This window comes from Varroa destructor, unplaced genomic scaffold (assembly GCF_002443255.2).
Source record: "Varroa destructor unplaced genomic scaffold, Vdes_3.0 BEIS01000006.1, whole genome shotgun sequence".
NCBI classification, from domain to species: Eukaryota; Metazoa; Arthropoda; class Arachnida; order Mesostigmata; family Varroidae; genus Varroa; species Varroa destructor.
Genome location: NW_019211459.1, coordinates 6,710,692 through 6,734,897, shown reverse-complemented (window position 1 = coordinate 6,734,897; position 24,206 = coordinate 6,710,692). Strand labels below are relative to the sequence as shown.

Genomic DNA, 24,206 nt, shown 5'->3' with positions numbered 1-24,206 from the left:
AGCTCCGCCGTGCGCGTCACCGGTACGCCATCAGCGTGCTTGCTATGGATAGCTTCTTTATGTGCCGCTTGCTTGACTCGCTCAGCCGCCATTGACAATGCTCAGCGACTGGAAGAGGCGAAGCAAGGCGGAAGTGTATCCGGTTGTGGCGTGGCGGTGGCGGTGGGTCAACATTTTGTTTCTGTAACGGTAGCGATATAGGTTGTATATGTCACCCGGTCGGCCAATGGCTGCCAGACTAATTTACTCCAGTACGGTTCGTAGCGCTAGCTGTGGTTCCTCGTCGAAGTAGCGGCATCTTTTCATTGTATCACTGGCGGCGCACAGTCTATGAGGCTGCCGCCACCGTGCGCTTGGCTGATTCTGCCGGCCATTCTACCGCTGATCATGGCCAGACCCGGAGCTAGGACGCATCTGCCTAAAGATGAGCGCATCCTGCCTGCGCAGCGTTTATCTAATGCGATGCTCCTTTCGAACGACTTTCCCAAGGTGCTGTTGTATGTACGTTCGTGTACGCCAGCTAAACGAGAATTGATGTTCGTGTTAGTGCGTTTATAGAACTTCTGATAGATGCGATAGGCGCGTTCGCTGTGATGGAATGAGTTTTTATTGGACCCGCAACGCTAGCGAACTCGGGAAGATTTTATCTGGCTAAAAGTAAACGTATGACCGCTTCGAATAGGGTGTTACTGTTGGACGACTAGTTAAATCAAGAACACATATTATTTTCAAAGCGTATGTTTTAGTATGGATCCCGCCGCACAAGAGTCCTTTTTTCACAAGTGATAGCTTTGCCATTTTCAAACAGTCGTCAAACGTCTGTAATCCTTATACCTAATTAAGTGCTTTGTCCGGATATAACAGCTAAGGACAACGCACAATCAGCGTTATATACTTCTGTCAACGAACGTATTGTTATGTGGCAACCCATTGTGGTTACCTGGCCGACCTGTTGCCTGAATCAGGATCGCTCCAAAGTACTATGTCCTACAATTACACAGCTACTTATATTATGCGTGTCATTTTCATCCCTTATTTGCGAACCTTCTGCCCCGTCAGAGTGTGCATACGTTATCGGATTGACGAACACTGATAAAACGGCGTAGCTGTAGAGAGATTTATACTTACTTATCACGGCAATACGATAACTATTACAATGCCCGCTTACGAAGCGATATCTACAGCAGAAACACGACACGCGCAACGTCCTTTGCAAGCCCTGCTGTTCGATCAGTCCTTGCAAACTAATAAAAAGCAGCGAAAAGACATTCAACGGCATATATATATATATATATATATATATATTCGTTTTTTGCCGCGCATCAGCGAGACGGCGCGTAATTGTGTAGTTGATGTTGTTATTGTTGAGGTACTGGGGCGCTTTACTATTCCTGTTAATAAAGTTGGTTTACCATGCTACTTGCCGGGCGATTTACCCTCGTGGCCGCACTGCATGCTATACACAGGGACCGTATAGGACAGGACGAACAGATCATTTGGTCCCATTGGACGAATGCTACCGTCACCGTCACGAGCGACTACGGCATAGGCAGCAGCAGCAGCAACAGCACGACCAGGAACGTCGGCTATTGACGTACCACACGACAACGTTAGTAGCGATAAGTCCAACAAAAAACATCAACACGTTCCGAGCAGCAGCAGCAGCAGCAGCAGCAGCCGCCGCGGCAGCAGCAGCGACAAATGGAAAGAAGCGGAAAAGGACCCGCTGCTTTTTTATCGTTCACTTTCATTCCGCCGCCGTCGTTGCTTGTAGTCCTTTGGACAGCTGATGTTCGTTGTAGTTGTTCTTTGTCTTCTTCATTTTCGTCTTCGGCTTCAATTCGACTCCTCATCATTCGATGGACGCCGATGGACATCAGAGCTGCCAGCAGCAACGGCGGCGGCGGCGGCAGCTTGCAACACCCTGACGTCGTTGTCGTCGTCGACGACGCCACTGTTTTCGCGCCACGTGTACAGACTTGCGCTGGTGTAACGGCCCAGCTCGTGCCACATCGTGGTGTGGCTGTCAGGCGGCTTGATATCACTTTATAGCTGTTCGATTTCGATCCGATGTGTTGGTTGTTTTTGGTCAACGTCCATGTCCGAACGGTACGGTTTACATATTCGTATGTGACTTACCGTGCCTGTATTAATGTTACACACACACACACACACAACTGGACGGGCAACGTTTCTATTCGATAAGATCCTTATCATTCGATAACATCGATGCCGCTCTAGATGTTTCATTCGACGAAGAAGATTGCGTAAAGTACGGCGTGGCGGTGCTAACGTATCGTCCGTTGATGATTAAGACGACTGAAAATAGCCGTCATTAGGTTGAGATACAACAAAGATCAATAACCTATTATAAATACAGGAGGAACAGCCCACACCCGTGCTGCAACGGCACCAGTAGCAGCATCAGTCAACCTCATCATCATTGGGCAGGTGGAGCTTCGCGATGGCTGATTGGCTTCGGTTGTCGCCACCCGCGCTAGATGACTTCGCTTCGGTATATGACTACGAGGCTATGGTGGCTAGTCTGAGTCATACACATGCATCTATCTATCTTGTACGTTATTATCAAATCGTGTGAGAATGTACGCGGCCGCTTAAGTCGACCATACACCCATCATTTGTGATTACAGCTGACAATGCGATGATGAGCTTGCTTGTAATGTACTGATTTGTACTAGAACAACAAATACTGCTGGTACAGCCAATAGTGCTTGCGTGCTTTCATGATCGTGCATGTACGCCATGCAAGTGTGCTGCACTCGAACCCTCCGTTACCGTCCCAGAGAACGTTGGCCAGGGAAATCGTCATAGACGATCTGAACAGAAGAGGCAGCACCATTAGCCACAACAACTACTGGTCGAGTTGAATGCAGTGTCTTTGATGCAGTGTCTTCTTGCTTTTCCTGGTGCGGAGAAGCGGCAATACGAATATCTAGTCACTTTACGGAGCCTGAGCCATCGTTAACGTTAGTCGTTCGTACGTTATTCGGTTCCACGGCCGCAGAGTCGTTCATCTGGCGTGGACTGCTTTGTGTACAAAACGATATGTAGCCCATCTACGTACTGCAGTGGGAGCCTGCCGCTCGAAACGTTGATACGTGGTCGAGGGATAGGACGAGTTGGGCTTCGTTAGTTGTCGACAGGGACGCTTTAAGGAAACTCGCCCCCGCGGTTCCCACAGGTGCGTACAGGTTTGCTACGCTTTTGTCCTGCTTAGGCCTCAAACCGCCTCAAGGCTACTGCTGCCTTTGCTGCTTCTGATAGTCTGTTATATATGCTACAGTCGAACGAGCAAGTCACGCAACGGCATCTTAGTCGTCCGAGACGTACTCGTAGTAGTGACGGTAGTCGTCAGGGTGGAATCTTTACTTCATTTCACTCTACATCCCGAACCCGTCCCCGCTCCTAGGAAATTTCGAAAGAATAACGGAGTAAGGATCCACGAACGAGTGCTTACAGCCTTCAACGACAAAAACGAAGTAAAGTCCGTCAACGGAGAACCGCCAACGCGGCTCTCTGCGGTCCAGCGGAAGCGATGTACGTTGGAATCGGGTGTCTGTAAAGCTAATGGGGGCGGCGACTGTAGCTAAGATGCCTTCGGCAGTCTTCTCATACCGAGAGCGGAGTAAGGGCAGGAAATCCGAATAAAATGACTGCATTTGAATGAGTAATACCTTGTTGCTTTACCAGGAGCACTTGTGTTTGCCGTTGAGCGTGGCGAACGATAAGAATGACCCGCCTGAATGTACGATTGCATCTGGGAATTAGCTAAATCGGAATAATGCGACGAGCGCGACATGGCTTCATCACTTTGAAACCTTCTCTGGGTACAAACGAACGCATGCGGTCCCAGAATGGCTAGCGCTGGAGCTGCGGGTTAAATCCTGTCATCATACATCCAATATTTTGTGTAGTATATTGGCGTATACCAAGAGGAACTAGCTGGGCCGGAGCAACTCAAGAACCATCCCCTATCGAGATCTAGCAATTAGTCTACATAGATCTAGAATCGATTGATGAACAACGTCAGTAACCAGTGTGCGATCGGATGACGCTTATCTGTTGATTTCAACAGCTGGAGAGATGTCCCGCGCGGTCTGGTTTGCACCAGCAGCAGCAGGCAGCGGAGTTTCACAACGTTGACGTTGGACTATGTTTTTGGAGAGAAGCAGTTAGAAATCGATCGAGCGGTAGGCGCCGCTTGACTCGGTCGAGATTGACTCTCAAAGCTGCAGATCTAAGTGATCTAGTCTCGTTGGCCAGAGCCTTAACCGAAGCAGCGATCCTTGACGGATTAGGCTTCGTTGAGAGTGTACGGTTAGGTCTATAGCTTTACCAGCGATTCAACACAGCAGGCACGGGTATGCGTGTCAGGCAGTATTTTTACATGTCAATAAAGCGAACAGAAAAAGTGACAGTCATAGAAAATGAAATGCCGACTCTTTGTCCAGAAGCATTTTAAAGGTCTAGCATTGTTATCTATAAAGTAGCTCTCAGACGTCGATACGCCGGCGTCAAATCAATGACAGCAGACAACTCTAATTCGCCCTACACTGTTAGTAGATTTGGTAACTTGGCGTTGTACGCTCTGGGGGTGATTCTTTCACGATATGATGGTTGTGCTGTTGGAGGATCGTGTCGGGTCATGGCGAGGGTGACGGCAAACGGGTACGGTGCGTGACCCATTTAAGCATCAGCGTCTTTGAACTGTGAGTTGGTAGCGAATTGACGGTATTATCAATAGAACAGCGGTAGCTGCCACGAACACTCGTACTCAATCTCATGTGCTACACACTGGCGGGGTCAGTGGCTTGTGGAAAAGGTGCACTGTATTTATAGCTGTCTCTGTCACTGCTACTGTGTTCGCGCTCAATGAACGTCGGCCTCTCGTCGCGTCGCTCGCTTCATCGGCAGACTAGCCTATGATGACTGGCTGGTCTCCACCGCAAATACACTAACGCTAGAGGTGAGGGGCGTTCAGGACGAATGCCGCTACGAATCGCTCGATTGGGATGTAGGCGATTGCCGAAGGGGCCACCTTCGGTAGCGCCAATTCTCAGTGCACATCAACATATAGAACGAAAACCGTCATTGACTTCTCCCACATCCCTCTACTACACTCATTACAAATGTCCCGTATGATCATTTGTGGCTTCGTACAAACATGCAGCGGTTGAGGCAGGCTCTGATTCACTGGCCTCGGCAGCTTCCAGCAGAGGTCAATTAAGTAAGTACTGAGCCGTATTAGCAACCGAAGACACACGCATGTGTACGCTAAAATGATGAAATCCTTTGTTAAATCTAAAACGTTGATATCGTATATCATATGTTTATATCAACAAAAAATCAAGTACACAAAACATGATGAAGTTGCACTTGAACGCGTGCTGGAAAGCTTGCTTTTCGTCCAGAGCTTCGCGAGTAACGATAAGAACTGCTGGCGAAGGTGACCTAATCGCCGTATACGATTAAGAAACGGCTCCATCACACGTTTTTATATTATAAATGAGGCAGCTGGGGGCTACTGGCCTTAATGCCATCCTGTTTAACAAAATTCTTGACAAACGCTATGTTTATATTGAACCCGCTCGTATTTCTTCTGTATATATAAACCTGACATAAAATAAAGTGCTGCACGTTCGACTCGATTACAATGCAAGATCTAAACAAAGAAAGCGAATTTAACTTGAGTTCAACTTATATATTACGACGTAAGTTTATTCTAGATTTGAATCGATGTGGACGTCCCGAACAATTTTCAACAAGTTAATAAATTGCTCATCTATTTTCATGCACACAGAACTTTCTAATTATCCATTGATGCTTGTCTATTTATTTTATTTACATTTTTGTCTCTGCCTTTTTGTGCTTCTCCGTTATTCTATCTGCGCGTTACTTGCAGTGCGTTGTTCATCATGTGTGTTCCTGTTCTGTAGTGCGCCGTCTCGAACTTCTCCAGCAATTTTAGGCAGACGAATCAAAGGACTCGAAAAAGATACGCTTATAATCATAGCACAACGAAGGTGTCGAAGAAAATAACTTCTACGACGAGTTGTTAAATCAGCACGATTCTACTGAGTTGGCAGTGTTAATAGGACAGCTACGTCCTATTCCGATTGCTCATCTCGCGCACTACACGACCATCTCAACGGCGTTCTTATCCGCTTTTAGATTGTCTCTCGTTCCTCTTTTGTCTTCCCGTTCTTCCGGGATTTCTTGTTGTGTCCTCAAGTCGTTGTCCAGGGCCGTAACAGGTGGCTGGTGGCTGCTGTCGCGCAGCTGGTGGTGGTCGACCAGATGGAGCAGCATCAGCAGTCGCCCCAACAGACCCTCCCCTTACCCCTGTCCCTAACCCACGTGAACGCGTTGTCTACGTCGGGCTCGAGCTCTTCTGACGCCCTGCTCGTAGCAGCCGCTGCCGCCGCCGCCGCTGCAGCGTCCGCGCCATCGGTGCTCCAGCACTCCGACCTGTCGAACGGATCCAACGCCGGCCCCGAGTCGATCAGGTAAGTCTACGTAACAGCAAATGAAGTAGGCCAGTACGGATCAACGTGGAATTGAGACATTGCGTCACTTAGCTATTAGACAAGCAAAGAACAACAGGTACGGTTAAGATACAAATAAGTGAACAAAAATTATTGAACTGGAAACAAAAATATTTAGTTGAGCAGGGATAGATGTAATATAATGAAGATAAGTAAATAATGCCGGCTATAAAGAAACGTATTTTGTGCTGTCAGCTACAGAAAACCTAGGACAGAATCGTCCGTTTGGTCTATAAACTTCCAATAAGGATAATGCTTCAACTTGCACAGTTCGATTCGTACTACGTATATAACGACACCGCTCTATACTATTAAAATTGGCCGCTTACATTGCGCTGAAGATGAGACATTCGCTTACTCCCATGGTTCTCGTAGGATCCCGCGATAAAGCGACGATGCCGATTGGTCTGATTTCGAAAAGTACGCAACTGGCGAGTAGCTTTATCAGTACTGGTATAACGGTGGCATATGGGCAGCAGGCATACGGGTTTGTATTGCTGGTGTATGTCAGTCCTTCAGCTCTTGAGTCTGTGCTCTGATGAAGAACTGTGTATTTAACAAATGTCGCGGACAAACCGTCATTGGAACACGTATTCCTTTATAAGATCTAGACAAAGCCCTGACGTACAGCCAGCAGTGCGATGGCCCGTCACTACGAAGTTCCCAATAAAGTTTCTATAATCAATTGCCATTTCTACAATAGTTATTTTACATAAATCTGACCAACGGCAACACGAACTCCGAATTTCCCTAATTCGATCGATAAGAAAGGAAGTGCTGACGCAGAACATTTTATGCACAAGCAACAGTTTAACAAGTGGAAGTCGGGTAAGTTTGTGACTAACAAAATTAATCATCAATGACTTATGTCTATCAACCGTCCATGTAGCCACGTCGTAGAATCGGGATACTTTTTACCGCTTTGCTCTGATTGTGTTAGTATCGTGCATTGACGACTTATTTACCTGGTTGTCGTTGTAGTTGGCTCATTCGCACGTCGTCATTGTTGCCGTCTGAAGACGGTAGTGCAAGACTCTATGAGAAGCTAGCGTCAAAGAAGACAAATGGCTTCAGCAATGACAGCAGCAGCAGCAGCTAAGAACGGCGGACGGACAGGGGAGACAGTAGTAGACATCTGCGCCTACGAAAAAACTCACATCGCCATTGCCATCGTTATCACTTTCACTGACACAAACGATAGAGCAACGGGATCGATTTGCTGTCCATTCAGTCGGGCAACAGGCAGGCCCGCTGCACTGCCTGCTCCGGCGGCTTAAACGCCGTCAGGTGATAGCAGCGACGACAGCGGCGATGGCTTGGACGCTGGTCTGCGCATAGTCGCGCAACTGTAGGAGACAAGATGACAAAAATGCCACAAAAATTGCCTGTGGGCGGCGGCCGCCCCAGTTACCACTATCCCGGTTTATGTTGATGCTGCTGCTGCTGCTGCTGCTGCAGGTGCTAGTTCTCGAAGCGGCTACCAGTTTCTTCTTCTTCTTCTTCAGTAGCCATTTCTACTACAACTAGTGTTACTATTCGGTATCTATTTTGACCACTACCAGTAGCAAGGCATCGTTCGCATGTAGCGCCCCCGATTGGCTCTTGGCTGCAATTTTTTTCTCGTCTCACTAGCGTTGTTGTCGTTCGTTTTTTGGGTGGGGACTGAAAGAAACGGAGGGGGAGGCATGGTGGGGTGGGGTAGGGGGGGGGAGGGTGAAAAAACTGCTCTGACAGTCACCAAGTTACCGCGCCGCTTGATTCGGCTCGCGGCGGCCCGGCAGTAGAAATCGAAATAACCAACGCCAAAGCTGTAGGTGTCAGCCGTAGCTTGAATGCCCCACGCCTTTGTGTTTATCGATGGTGTGTCTGCCTCCGGGGCGATCGACAACTCGTCATCGGTGAAGTTCACCTCGTTTTCTTCATTCTTATTGTCGTCGTCGCCGTTGTTAATACCGGTGGTGCTAGTGCTGTTCTATCGCTGTTGACGTTTCGCTGACTTCACCAGGTTGTCCATAAGCATTGAAGCTTTAGCGTCATATAGATTACTACTGATTGGCTTTAGGCTTGACAGCCTTGTGATAGTCTTAATAGTTCGTTTATTATTTGCTTCGCGTGCAGCAGAGATGAGAGACACCTGTTAGATGAACTGGCGTCGGCGATGACGTTTGTTGTGGCTATGGTATACGTAGGATAGCGTTGGTGGTCACCAGCGATTGCTGATCTTCTTCGCTGAAAAAGGAAAAGCGCTGCAATGACGCGTCGCTAAGAGGAGCTCTAGTTGTAGGTGAATGCAACATAGTACTATTGTAGTAAATGCTAGTTTGTCTCTTTCTTCAGCGTCTTCTTGAAACGTTGTAGCAGTCTAGAGCTCCTGGATAATCCGTCAACGGTAGGTAAACAGCTGTGGAGTTCCGTCCAACGCTTTGACAATAACGTTCGCATCTGTGTACATTAGTTTCCATCTGCGGTTGGTCGAATAACGAGGCTATCGTGCCTATCCACCACTTCCATCATTGGAAAGGTTCGGATTACTGCTGGCTAGCTCATTATCGCTTCTACTATGCTCTTTAAGGAAAGAGAACCATTGAGAAAGCCAGGCGAAAGTGGACGCACACAACAGCAACAGCGAACGTCAGGCGGCAACCGGCAACCAAACGGAATGTTGCGTCACGCAGAAGATTGAGCCGATCGAACCTATGCCACCGAAAACGATCCCGTCACCCACCGGTGCCATCGCCATTGCTACTGCTACTGCTTTTACTGGCTTACCATCAGTATCAGCACCGACACGCAGTCCAGCAGTGGCATTGTTAGACACCGACACAAAAAATAGTCACTAGAGCTATTACTACTGGATGTAAGAACATCGTCAGTAACAACAACGTTAACGAAGACAACAACACCAGCTAACGGCACAACAAACGGAGACCCATGTGAAACAAGTGGAAAAGGAGGAGGAGAGGGCGCCGGCGTGGCCTGTCTGTCCCGTTGTTGTCTTCGTCGACGTTGTTGGTCTGTCATCTATACTCAGTCCATGTGTAGGTACATAGATGAACAAGGGCGGCAGTCGTGTCATCAAGTTGAAATAAAAGATCTCGAAGGCAAACCAAGCTCCAGAACGCAAGCTTTGACGTTTGCATGTTATACTATCGTTTCGTGAGCTCAGGTTGGATTGCCGGCCCGTAGCCGTATGGTCTCGTCAACGGGTCCGGTGGCTCCGTGGTCAACAGAGGCGTCCGATCCCTTTTCGTACACAACACAACCGGAACAGGTTTTTTAGGACGATTATTTTGGTCGCCGTCGCGATTACAACCCACGCTATTGTCACTGGTCGCTGTTTTTTGTCAGCGAGAAGAGGATAGCGGCGGCGGCGGCGACGGCGGTGACGCGGCACTTGGAAAGCATCGGAAATATTAGCCGCTACGCCAGCAGCACGATGGAGCTGTAACAATGCAGTGTCCCACAGTCGATGGTGGCCGATCGGGGTCCGAAATCAATCAAGCTAAACCTAGCGTCCGATTAGCTTTAATGGCGTTCGCGCAGATCAACGAAGTAATCCTCCTAGTTAAAGTAACAACAGCAGTGATAGAAATGATCATTATAGTTATTATGGTACAAGCAGACGTGGTCTATTTGCATCGCACACATTAAAACATTTCATTTTACTACTTTATAGTATGACACACTGGTCAGGCGTAAAATTGGTGGCAATTTCGACGATCAATAGAAAAGACGATAGCAAAAAAAAGTAGGATTATATGGCTCCTGTGTACCTGTTTCGAGATGATTTCAAATAACAGTTACATTATGGGTCCGGGGATGTATGATCTGTGTGCGATGTGTCACAAGTGAGCTGAACGCCAAATCCGAGACTCGGATGTAGACCCCGATTGATAAACGTATATGGCAGTGCATCCTTGTCGACAGATACAGTCCTTGATTGAGGCCTTTAGTCCTTGAATCAAGCGTACTACGATGTCTTCAACGCCGCACCATATTCCGGCTGATGTTAAAGGTATTTGTAGAAAACTACTACGTTACAATACAAAAAAAAATCTATAATTTCCAAGGATAACGGGTCATTCAACTTTCACGCCATGTCAACGATTCCCTTGAGCTGATGATTTCCCGAAGTTCAGTGATACAATGATGCGTGTGGGTGCAAGTTATCTTGCGATAAGTTCGTATGCATTACGATATGTGACAGTTGTAGATCTTAATGAACGAAGACAAAACTTATCTTCTTTCCGCGACCTGCGTAAGATTACTGCTTTTTATCTACAATAATATAGTGTAAATACTCACTTGGCATTAATTTGCCCGAATTAAATTGACATATTCGATCTAAGGGGATTTCAGCGTACTTCGCCGACTCAAATGAAAGTAGTAAATATGGCTATTGTATTTATAGGCGCTTACGAGCTTTTTGCTCAAAAGAGATTTTCTACTGCCAACTTAGCTACGGAGAATGCCGTCACTTCTACGGTAGATCGGCATTTGTGACCCGACAGCACTGTATCCTGAATTTCTAAACATGTCCTATACGTCAAAAATCGACTTGTCTTCACAGGACCTGAGGTCGGTTAGACCGAGCATAACTATACTGTGAGCTTTTCAATTACGTCCTGTCATTTCCTTATACATCGTCTAACTAGTATATATAATGTCGGTTATCTATAAATTGGATAATTTACGATATGATATGCCCGTCAGTCAGATGTAGCAACATTGCTAACTAACCCCTGCAAGCAACAATTTCTTGTAAAAATTTATAGTAGTAATTGCAATAATAATATTATATTATATTATATAATAACGCACCCTCACAGAAGCAGTATCGCTGCCATCCCCACCGCGATAGCCTACCGCCCCCAATCGTCTTTAAAGCCAAGGAGATGTTATATAATGTAAGAAAGATGATAATTATCAAAAAAAATTAAGACAACGATAATCGACGGGTAACGGGCCGCAGATGGCCATGGGTCCGTTGCCTGAACAAATGGGCTAAGGCTGCTGGGCTAGAGAGCAAAGTAGTGAAAGTTGTGCGATTTTATTTTTTTACTTTGCTGCGTAATCGACGACTAAAGCGTATAAGTTCTCTTGACTGTTTAAATACTAACTCTTTATCGCCCGGCAGTGCGGTCGCCCTCCGCCGCCGTTGTACCTTTACGTTACGTGAGGTCCGCAAGGCGCTGCTGTGCACTGCCCAGCTCTTACTAATCTCTTCCTCGCATTTGGTAATAGTAACTTTAGTCATCATTACAGGTCTGGACAGCCTGACGCTTTGCTACATGGATGCTGATGTGAACAAATGCCGCCTGGATCAAAACAGCTAAAACAATATCGCGCCCCCCTCCCCGCCCACCCTAAAACCCAGCCCAACCCACAACATCGACAACAATTGGAACGATAATTTCAAGATTATTTTCGTCGATGTTGTTGTTTTCGGTACTGGCGCTGGGTCGTCGTCAGTTTGTTTTTGTCATTTTTAATTCGAAGTCCTCTACTGATTTCTGCTGGTGTTGCTGAAAACCAAAACCGCCGGCTCGTAAGTCTCGTCTAAGCTATCAGAGATAAGGCCGCTGTTATTCCTTCTGCTCTAAATAGCAGCGGAATTAGTAGAAATAATAACGGCGGCCGCGTTTTAGCCGGTCGAACAACATCGGACGACGACAACTTCGTTCTCGTCGTCGTCGTTGTTGTCGTCCTCATCATGGCAGCAGTTACAGCAGCTTGCTGCCATGCGGCAAATTACGCTGGCGTGGTCCCTAGGTCGGCGTCGCAATCGCCACGGCCTCTCGTCACATTCCTGGAACTCGTGACGCGCGCGCGAAAACGATCAAAACGACAGTAGCGGCCGTAGATATCACAACAAATCGGGCCCATAGTGGCTCACCAATCGCGCCTTGCCATTTACCTCGCACGAAACGCACGACCATTCAGTCAGCGGCAACCAAATGAAAGCTAAGGTAGTTACGATAGCCGAGTAGCAGTGCGCTGGTCTGTAAATGTCAGTAGTGCTCCCACACATTGAGGCATCATAGCAAACGACAGTCGAAGCTAGAAATGTTCGGCAATGCTTGTATCGGCGATGCGTATTAGATAATCGATGGAAGAACCGTATGAAAACAAAAAACAGGTAGAAAAACACCGCAGAAGACAAGACAGGAATCAAGACAGTGCCGATCATCGGTTGATCCGAAGCAGCATCGGCGTGGCGAAACGGATGGCTCAGGCGACCGGGCTCAGGCCTCAAGCCAAGAGGCAGAGACAACGGTCGGGTTTACGGCAACAGAAATAGTCACTACGCCTCGCCCACTGGGTGTCCATTTCCCAGCTTGCCTTCGTTGTGTGGTCGCTAGTCTATGCGACGCTGTTCTATTTTGCCTAATCTACACAAAATAAATCCTTATAGCGCCAACCACCATCGCTGCTCGTACTGTTGCCGCTTCTGCTGCTTTTATTGTTAATATTACCCAACGTAATCACCAAGAAGCTGCGCGCGTTTACTTACTGGACTCGCGCGAACTGCTCACCCAGCACGCACGCGAAGTATCCAAACACGCCCAGCTGACCACAGATGATTTGAATTTGGTCCCCTGAGAATAATAAGTGCTGGCCAGCTTACTGGCCGACGAGGTCTTAAATTGTACAAGCGGGTGGGTGCTCATTGCGTCGAATGCAACCAGTAAACCTGGCGATGCGATTGGCAGTAGCGGGGGCATCGTGGTAGAAGTTACACAGCCTTGCTACATATCTGCTGCTGCTGCTGGCGTGGAGCCCCTACGACCGCTACTGAACCGCTGACGAAACGCGAGATGGCCGTGATGAGTTAGTTTGCTCTGGGGGCCGTTGAGGCCTGTTGATGTTATTGCGAGTGTTTCTTTCGTGGACACCGCTTAGCATGTGCCTTTCTTCAGCAAAGTGAAGCAAATTACTTCAACGGGAAAGTTAATAGTGGCAAAGAAGCTGTGGGTGCTGTTCATTCGTCAGATTGACTTTGATTTGGCCTGGACTAGAGATATCGGCACGACGGCCGCCTGCAACACTGGTCAGGCATAGACGCGAGCTGACTGAATGGGAATAAAAAGAAAATAGGCTTGATTGTGTTCAATTTCAAGAAATTGCCTCAAATTGCTACAGCTGGCTGTTACTACTCGTAACGAAACAACAACAAAGAGATTAGGATGATTACATCTATCACAACATAATACCTTAGCGGATAGAGATGTTATATAAATAGTAAAAATGACCTTGGATGGGTTAATGATTGTCGAGTTGTTTCTTTTGGAGAAAATAAATAAATATATTATAGATAGATAAGCGTAAGGAAAGACTGTATGAAAAAATGGCCAGCTTAAGAGGGTGACCACCCGGCACAGAAGAGCAGAAGCCATATCTAATGTTCACGGCTGACTGAATTGTAATCATAACAGTCTCGAATGTCACTCCCTCCGATGCCCCCTCCATTAAATACGATAGGTTTGAAGTAGCATCAGATTCCCATATTCTCCGCACCTATGATTACCCTCTACTACCTCTTAGTGATTATAGGGCTCCGTGTTCAGCAAAGCAGATGCCCCGATCTCGTTGTTGGAAACCCACAATGTAATTCCATCGAAATTACCAAGATACTTTACTGAAGATAGATAACGAAGTTGAGACAATGTTACGAAAATGAGCTGCCCGCCGTCTGGGCCGCGCACGGTGCCGCATAAAGGATTTTCAGCGAACACGCCTAGAAGCCTTATTAAAACACTATAACGTACAAAGGTAGCCTATCCATGTTTAGGACCTTATAGTGCAAGTGGATTGACAAATTGGGACCTAAGAAAAAAGCTTAACCTAGGTAGTTCGAGCGTGTACTCTGATGCTATGACATGACAGCACGGTAATATAACTGATTTATTAATTGAGTTGATTAAATGTAAGCATTTATTTGCCGTCTACGCTATGCCGGCTAAATAGCCAAAGGTAGCAGGGGCACGAGCACTGCGACTAGCTGCATTGAGGAAAAAAACTGCAGGGCCTTACTACTTATAATAGGCCTTGATTTGATCCCTTTTAACGCGAAAGAGAACAATGAGATTCGTAGTGTCATCCGAACGTATCGGTCGTCGAAGTGCATTTACCTCATCGACGATTTGGTTCGTTTAAACCGGGAACCTACAGCCTGGGGCCTACTATCTACACAGCGTTCGAAGCACTTTATGCGGCATATATAACTGTGATAGCTTGACAGCTAAAGGGGTAGTTACGATCTATGAAGTACTGAATTGGTCAATATGCGCATCGGTTAGACATAGTCATATACGACCCCGAAGGCAGCACAGAATCCCATATGATTTCCAAAGACCGCGTGCTAATATGATACAAGTAGTCGTAACGTTTTTATATCTGATGAAATAGCACACAGTTCTGCAGTAGATTCCGGCTCGCGTTGGGATAGGTGAAACTGAAGGTGCTGACGATGGCCGACCAAAGCTGGAAAGACAGAAACTAATCTGAATTGTCACACACAGCGCCGCGCTGTAGTACAAATGCAATACAAAGGGTTCATCGGCGGTAGATAAATAATAGTAGCTTCCTTTATTTATATAAAATTTACAGTGTATTTATGCGTCGTGTATAGGTGTATGTGTATCTCTGTGGACGCATTGTACACGAAGAGCTTAAAATTTCGGCTCAATGAATCTTTCTACCAAAAAAAAATTATACACTCCGCCTGCCTTCACACCCATACAACTGGCCCGGACCTATTATAATGAACTACATAGCATGCTATATATATTAACTGGTTAGGCACACACTAATCAATGAACGCCTCAGTCTGACTGTTTTACAATAGTTGATTGAAAAAGTTGCTAGGGTAATATACAAGCTCGACCCGTTCTCAATGACCCATATGCAATGCTGTGAAATTTCTTATAATAATTTTATAGGGCGGACATTAATACGTCATGACTTGTTCTGTTTGGATCTATCAAGTTGTTGCATAGCTTTGGCCGATTAGCCCAGAGCGTCGTAATAGGTTACAAGGTAAAACAGAAATAGGTGCTCACATTTCAAACGGAACGAACCGTTACCGAACGGTGTTAGGGGCGAGCATCTACCTGTAACACAGCGAAGTTACGCGTTATGCAGTAGTTCATCAGACAAAACTCCAAGACACGTTCACAGAAAAGTATCAACGGAACTTTGCTAGCCCACAGCCAATGCTGATACAATAGCTGATTAGTGCTACGGTAAAACTTCTGCTTTCCGACCGCACGGTTATGTACCTGTCTGTGTCATTATTAATGCAGCATGTCCGTTCACTGAGTTGATTAGCACCGAAGAATCGCTACTACCCTTACGCCCTTGAACGCCGCAAAAGTACTCCCATGATCCCCGTCCGCCTTCCATGGGAATGCCAATGAGGATTGCCACGCGTTTGTACAGCCAACTATATATACATTCTTACAGTATGTCAGTGTCCATTCGCGCGCAGCCCCTTACCACCTCGCCCAATGTCTAGGCGCGCAATGCACCCTCTTTGCTAGTTGAGTGCCACCAGCAGCGGCAGTCTTAGCGAAGCAATGACAACAGGATACGCTTCATTACCAGCAGGAACAATGAAGTCAACGACATCGCTCCCGTCGCCGGCACTTCGGCACACGTTGTCACTTCCAGTGTGCGCAATCAATGTCGCGCTGTTTTGCATCTCAATTTTCGCTTTTTGTGATTTCGACGTAAAGCATTAATAGGACCAGCCTAGTGGTCTACACTTCATTTTGCAGGACGTAGAAGGAAAAAACGGTCAGAAATCAACAACTAACAGCCATCGACGGCAGACTGAAGGGAAACAATGGCGTTTCGTGTCGTTGTTCTTTCGGCACCACCGCGCCGTCGTACGTTTATTCATCTCTACATCTGTTTGCCACTTGGGCTTGTAATGCAACCCATGCCAATGGCGCTTCCGCTGCCAGTTCAGGAGCATTTCACTCGCTCGTATATACACCGAAGGACAAACTGAGTATAAGAACAAGACCAGGCAAAACCGAAGAGACACATAATCCGTCCGCAACGATAGCGACTGCAACGAACTTACTTATTTATTTTCTTTTATCTGCTTAGGTTTGTGTGCACGTAGTACTAGCAGGCTGATGCTGTTTAGCCTGCTAGGACCCTCGAAAGTACTCAGCAGGTTTCCACAAACGGCATGATGAGATACTGCTGCTATATATAATCGAAATAGATATGGAAATTATACAGTGAGCATAAGAGCGTAGCAGTAAGCAAACAAACAAACAAGCAAAAACAAAAACTGCTGGGGCTCAACCGGTTCTTTTAACATACAGCGTTCCAGCAACCAGAATAACGATATATACTAACCCTACTGGACTTTTCCCATTTTTTATTTTATCAACGAGTGAAATTACGCTAGGGTTGATATTGTACCATAGAAAGAATGGTGACGCCGAGATCGCAACCGCTTCTCAGACCTGGATTTGCCGGCCATTTTGCCATGTATGTCGTATATGTACGTAGCATGAAAAGGAGACGATGCCTTGGCCAGCTGGCAAGTCAATGACGTTTCATCACTTTCAGTATGTCATATTGTACTGTAATATTTGGTCGTTCGAACGGTCGCAGCGACGGCAGTAGCTGAATAGGGGCGCACAAAAGGTGGTCGATCAATATACACGCAGTGAGACTAGCATGTTAGATAGCTACTAAAGCCAATGGAAACATACATAATCAAATCTATTAGCGTAGTAGCGGACCGGGTCTCCGATGTACGCGAAAGATTCAGTACAGGCCCGTCTACCGGAGAGTCAACGTTAATTTCTTTGATTCAACTTTTTTTATTAGAGATTGCCGGCTGCTGCAAACGATCGAAAAGTCACAATAAATGTCACAAATTGGCCATGGACAAAGCTAGAAGTTAAAGTTGTCTATACAAGTTCTACGGCGTGTGATAATGAGTTTGCATTGCTACCCTTTGATTTGCAATGGTTCCTTCATACTACCCTTGATAACAATAGAGAGTTTCGTAGAAGAGCCAGGTCAGATTGAAACGTCTAACAGTCTCCTACAGCGACCTAAGGGGCTGTATAGCACCATATGCCTACGCACTCGATAGGCAAATTCGTCACTTTCGTAACCTTTTCAAGCATGTTAGCATCGTTCAGCAACACCTTTTTTCGGCAACAAATAAAAAAAAATCTGTAGCTATAAAAGTGGCTCTTTTTTTTTCTATTAGACAAAGTGAACCTGAATAGGTAAAATTTTTCTCTAATGGATGACGTTTCACATTAATCGTAACGAAAGGACCCATCAACGACGATCGCCGATATTTAAATATCTAGCACTGGGTATTTTTAATATTAGAGCGTCAAGGGTTTCTCCACCGCTTAATAAACCATGACAGCCACAGCGAAATGGCAAAAGTGCTTTTCCCTGGGTGGACGGCTTAGCTCATATAATGGCGTTCAATGGGCACAGAAATAGGGTTGAGGTGTTTCCTATTCGTCATACTTCATTTACCAAGCAATTCACAATGCTAACTGACGTGATGTACTAACACTTCATACATATCTATTCAATGATTGAGTTAAAAAGGCTCTACACCTTACCAGCAGGCCTCTCAGTGATCATTGTCGCGTTTATACATTGGTATTATATGTGGGCAGTCACGCAGGACGCAGCGGGATATCAGCCTGCTATAAGGAAAACTCCGATGTCGTGCAAGATAGAAAAGAAGGCACACCTCGTCCACGCATCTACGAAGCTCGAGAGCTTGCAGTTTCATGGGCCTTATTGTCCACTTTCGTCTAGGGTTTTGGGAAAAATTAGTCCGGGTCGAAGGCAACCCAGAAAGAGCCTTTAAGCTGTATTCGCGTACATGCAGTCTATTGGAAGGTAAAACATATTGCATTTTGCTTAGCTTCTGGAGGTGATCGAAAGCGTAACTTTATTGCTGAATACGTGTGCGCCTGTATCAATGGATGTAATTGCATTTGATCACACGATACGTGCATCGCTTTTACGTAAACACGTATCACTAGCGAGAGTTCCGTACAAGTTGACGATCGTGTTCCATATACTAGCGGGGTTTCACGACGCTTAGAGAGGTACTAGAAGCAAACACTGATGGCAGCTTTGTGACAAATGATTTAAGCGGCATGTTGGTAACGTGCGGTCGTACAAACATTATCGTGTTTGGTTATGATGACTACAATGTGTGTTACACTATATATATATATATGTGTGTATAGATGATAACAACGTAGACAATGGTGATTATTGTTGTTCTCGTCGGGTCGCAGACGTTTGAACCTGTGCTAATAGAAGGATTTCCGCTGGTACGCATCGTCGTAAAGTCCTTGTTACAGTTGCACTTCAAACAGCATCCATTTTGTGCCTCTGCCATCTTCTGCCGAGCTTCTTTAACCGTTTCAGTTTTTGGCCCCAGAGCCGAAGTGACAGCGGTTTTTCAATTACCTACCCAGATGAAGTCAATTGTTGTTGACCGGCCTACCTATACCTAGGCCACAGTACTGACTGATACGGCGGTAACAGTCAGTGGCTCGATACCGTTGCCGTACCCACAGATGTATGCGAAGCTAACGCGAAACTGCTGCGACTCGCGTCTTCGTTCATCTTCCTTCATCCAGTTGTTGTTGTTGTTGTCGTCGTCGTCGTCTTCTTGTAGCCATCGCCGCAGCGGCAGCATTCGCATGCGGCGCAATCGGGTGTGTGCTGTCGCGGTGTGGCGAGGTGTGGCAGTTGTGGAGAGGGCTGTCGACGGCCAAGAGTCGCCGTTCGTTCCTCCGCTCAGCATCGGCCGCTTCTGCGCGCGAAGAGCGGCTCCACCAAAAGCGAACTAACAACAGCTACGGCCAGCCACTGACAACGGCAACGACAACGACAACAACAACAACAACAACAACAACAACGGCGGCGGCGGCGGCAGCAGCAACAACAACAGCAGCAGCAGCAGCAGCAACGGGAGCGGCTGAAGCAGCAGCAGCAGCAGCAGCGGTTTCGGCGGCAGCATCAGCGGCAGTCACAGTCAGTTGGTCTTTCGTTGTTCGGTTCGGTCTAGTCAGTTCAGTTCACAGTCGAAATTCGGCCGGACGCGAGGCCGCTGTCCGCCTGCTGCTTGTCCGCTGTTTCCACGGTGTGAGGTGTCCAGTGTATGGTCGCGTGTTGTAGTCTCGTAAAACCGCCTCACTTTTAGTTATGAATATTAATTGTAGTATCTATCGTTCGTAATAGTCTGTACGGTGTGTGGCGTGTCTTCGTATGGCAGACAATGTACATCACCTAAAAGTCGTGCCCTTTATGTCGTATAGTATGTGACAGTGTCTTCATCTTCACTATACTGCACCAAAAGCACTCAGCATTTTAACAGTGTGAGCGAATTTCTCGACAGATTCTTTTGGGCTCGATTCCATCCCCCATTTTCACTCCGAGTTGCCTGCCTGCCTGCCTGCCTCCCTCCCTCCCCCCGAGCCCCCTCCTAGCTTAGTTTGGGGTGACGGCGCACCCCTAATATGCCACCACTGCAACGAGACTTAAGTTGACCTAACGTGCAGCGAAAGCAGGCGGAACAGACGGACGGACGGACGAATGAACCGACTACACATTCAGCTGTTCATAATGTATTTCTATCGCTAAGAACCTGCAAAGCAATAAATGAAAGCCCATACACGCGTTGGGGAGTCAATACGATCTTACGTGACCGAGTGAGTGAGTCGGTGTTTGTGACGTCGGCAATTCGTTGCGTGTACTGTGCCGTCGTAACCTGGATTATTCCAATGACATAAATGCTGAGGGCCATATAAGGAAAATGATACATTTATGATGGTGACTTACAACCACTAACTCTAACTGCTCTTGTTAACCTTGTTGTGGACCTACGACCTTCTACGGAGTATTTGCATCAACCGATTGCATGTGTGTATATACATAACAGGCGTAAACACCGTTTGTAATGCGGACCAAGCTAGGTTCCGGTAACACGGCTATCCAATGCTTTTCCGCGCGAAACGTTCCCTTGTCTAGCGTGTTCTACGTATCTTTCAACAAGATTATGCTGTATGTTTAGCGCATCTACATCAATAACAGGTGCACACTGGTCGAGTGCACGTAACGACATTTTCGATTTGATAATACCGTCTTCTGTCCAGCTTTTGGTGAGTGTTTATACGATCGCGTCGAATATCAATATTAGCAATACATGTTGGTCTAATCCTAAACTCACACAGGGGGTTTTATTTAAATTCGAGACATCATATTGGAGAACAGAGGAAAGCGCACACCCATCATGACGGAGATATCAACGGACTCGTTTGTGAGGTATGAGTGAAGATCAACCGTTGCTAAACACCTTCGAGCTGGTCGAACCCCCATCAGAGTCATAAACATATTTTGTCGGCCGAAATCATCGGTCCACACCGTTGCTAGTCGTTGTGAGTTTTTCGAAGGATCAAAGGAAGACTGCCATGCATAAAAAGTCTGCTCGGAAAGTCTGCCCACCTAATTTTAGGGCGAAAAACTTCAGTAAAAATTATAGTACTATCTCAATTCGAAATTTGAACTATGCTTTCGAAGACGCGTATGTTGAGCAGCTTACGAAGACTTCTAGGTCCACCCAAAACTCTTTGGAGACGTTAAAGTCAACATACTTTTGAATTGCTTATAATTAGACGTTCTATAATGGATTGTGAAGAACGTGTTTGAGTGAAGCTTCATGGAATCGACATGCGCGTCCCTCACAATCGGAACAAAGAAGTTCCTTCTTACCAATGTAGAGAAAAGAGCTTTGAACACGACTCATGGTCAGTTTAAAAAATTAGAATTAAAAAATTATCGAAACAAGTGGCAGCTATATTGGATAGCCACGTCCGCAAGGGATGTTCCTATCAGCACATAAGGTTCTACTGCTATTTATATGTCATCATTCGTTCAGACGCTGTTTATGGAAACACGAAATACATATTGCCTCCGTTTGGGCGAAGTATTCCATAAGATTTGCGCGAAAACACAGTGAATGCTTTATTGACCACTCAATAATCCGCTGTTTTTGTGAAGATTTTATGAACCGCTATAGCGGAGACGCGAGATAACGATGGCCAGTAACCGAGTTCTGACATGTCCACGTTCTATTTGCCCGTATGGACTTGTTTCCGTTGAACTGTATAAAAAAAAAAAAAAACCGAGGAGTTTAAAGGCTTTTTAACGGAGACGAACAAGGTTCGCTCTTCTTAGATGTTAAAAATTCTACTTTGTACAACGACACAGAATCAACAACACGCGATCGGCGTCGTCCTGATCCACTGTAGATAGGGTCAATACATTGATGACGGTCGCCGTTAACTCTATCCCAAATACTAAGCTAAAACTCCTTAATTTTCTAGCATCCCTTAGAGATTGTCTTAATAACTTCATTGAGCGACGGTAGTCTTTAGCTGGCCAGCCAACCACTCATCTGACAAGTTCGTTGTTTCGCCTCGGCACGATGCGATACATCCATAATTTTCAGTTCATTAGAGATAGAGTCCGCAGTAGATTGTTATGTTGTGTTGGCTAGAATATCACCCGACGGTCTCGAATGAAGTCTGATCTTACTTCATGCTGAGCTTTGACTTTTCTCCCATTCGTTAGCAGATCGTCATAGCTAGACGCTCAACTATACGTTGTTGCTGCACAAATGCACCTATAGCAATGCGTCGTTTCAGGTGGTTAACGCTATCCTATTGACAGATACTCGCTCCGCATATGTACGACAGTTTCCGTGGCGGCAACAAATATTTGCCTCGTCTGTAGGGCACACAGTCGTGCGGTTCGATGATCGAACTTTGTCAGTTAATCCCTCTATTATTTTGATGAAGGCACCTTGCTATACCGTAGTAAAGAGAGCGAAAGTGCTCGAGCTTTTCTTTTCTCTGGGAAATTCACTTCGGCTCGCTTTTTTCTGCTGGCCGTTCGTTATGACGCGGATCACACGACGTTTGCGCGCCGTTGTCAGGGGCTTCATTGCCGCGCGTCTTGTTCCACGGTGGCGTTGCTGCACCTGGCCATTGTTCTTTCTTTGTTACGCGTGTTTGTTTGCTTGCTGCCGAATGGTGGTGGCAGCCGCGGCGGGGGCAATGTCAACAGCATTGTCGACCGGATGCTACTACCAGGACGCGCGCGGTTTCGGTTCTCCGCGACGGTAAACATCGCACTGTCTCGTCTGGCGCCAAGTCGCCGTGTGGGTGCGTGTGGCCGGCTGCCGTTGGTTGCGCATCTTCGCTCATCCCATCGAAGCGCATCTACGACGGCGGCACAGCATCGGCTGGCGTAGCCATCCGCTCACTTGCTTGCCTCATTATGCGGGAAGGATGAGCCCAGAGCATCTGCCATTGGCTGCCAGCGGTTGAGGAGGGTGCGAGCAGATGACACGCGCAACGGTCGCTTATTGGTTAGCTAGAAACGGGCACGAGCCGTAACGGCAAACAGCCAGAATGAGGGACAATCTGGTTTGTTTTGGCGGATGCTCGCAGGCGCGCGCACGTGTGTCTGGTCAATGCTGCTGTGGACACCTGTATTACTAGTTCGTAAGCATAGCATCAAGCTAACGCGACGACAGGCAATGAGATGAGGTCGTTAAGTAACAAATGTGCATGTGATACGAGTTTACTGTATGTACTACATTATATCGCAGATTAGGGTTAGGGCTATGAGCAAGCTTGAACTGTCAACACAACACAGTATGGATAGCGATTATAAAAAGTGTAGCCCAAGAATCAACTCGAAGACTTGACCACGAACATGCTTCAAGCTATGCACGAAAGTACATCATATACTAGTCATCATATCTATATATACTAGCTGTATATTGTGATAGTAATCGCTACAATCTGTCTGGACATAAAAACATAAAATCCGGACACGCTAGATATTTCATTTTAAAGGGGTCCATAAGTAAGTTATTGGATTACGTCATAATATAGATTTGCTTATAACTGGCCGCAATTAAATAATTGAAATGAGGAAATAAATAATTTATCCTTCATCGTCTTTTTGTTGATGAGCAAAAATGTCTGTTTTATTGCCTTTTTTTCAATTGGATTGTTCGAGTGTTTCATGTGTGCAGATAAAATGTTGGTTATCGGATCTATTAGTTACTACCGTTGTGATCAAAAATAACCAATATCAAAAATCTGTAAAAATATTGAAGATACAATAGCGTGTCGCTAAAACTGTGCAACGAATGCTCTACGACGTTCAGGGGGTTTTAAGCTGAATTTATTGGAAGCATTTGCGTATAAAGAGCGTAGGTACTTCATAGTCGTCAGAACCCTTGATGGGCTTAATTTTGCCTTCAGGCAGACATCGGCAGGATGAGTGTCGTTTGTTTTGCAGTGCGCAATCAGCATTGACAAAACCTAGTCTTCTGACGCGACTCCAAGAGGTCTAGTCACGATACGTTGAAATATGTGCGTGTATCTGTATTTGCAACAGTCGCGCAACTTCCCATTCCGCTCATTTCAAGCTCTTTCTAACAGAAACGGTGACGAATAAGCTTTGCATAGTCGTTTTCGCGGGCTGTTTCTATTTGTGCTACAAGCTACTAGCGTTCATCGTACTGTGGTTGCAATTGCGCCT

At 46.3% G+C, this 24,206-nt stretch overlaps 1 protein-coding gene and 1 long non-coding RNA gene across 11 annotated transcripts in view; one reads left to right on the top strand and one right to left on the bottom strand.

Annotated features, from left to right (window-relative positions):
* The window catches only part of LOC111252225 (uncharacterized), a 180,061-nt gene that overhangs the window by 118,161 nt on the left and 37,694 nt on the right, over positions 1 to 24,206 (top strand). For 8 of the 10 annotated variants that reach the window (XM_086993746.1, XM_086993744.1, XM_086993747.1 and 5 more), the window contains one exon: positions 5,924 to 6,527. In XM_086993746.1, the coding sequence (XP_086849872.1) occupies positions 6,319 to 6,527 (209 nt within the window). In that variant the 5' untranslated portion in view covers positions 5,924 to 6,318. Of the gene's footprint in view, positions 1 to 5,923; positions 6,528 to 19,553; positions 20,750 to 24,206 lie in introns of those variants that run through there. The other 2 variants (XM_086993748.1, XM_086993749.1) reach the window with 2 other exon arrangements.
* Positions 5,708 to 8,032, bottom strand: LOC147754798 (uncharacterized). The gene is made up of 2 exons (XR_015330662.1): positions 6,896 to 8,032; positions 5,708 to 6,599 (listed from the first exon to the last, which is right to left on the bottom strand). It is a non-coding gene; the product is annotated as an uncharacterized LOC147754798 (long non-coding RNA).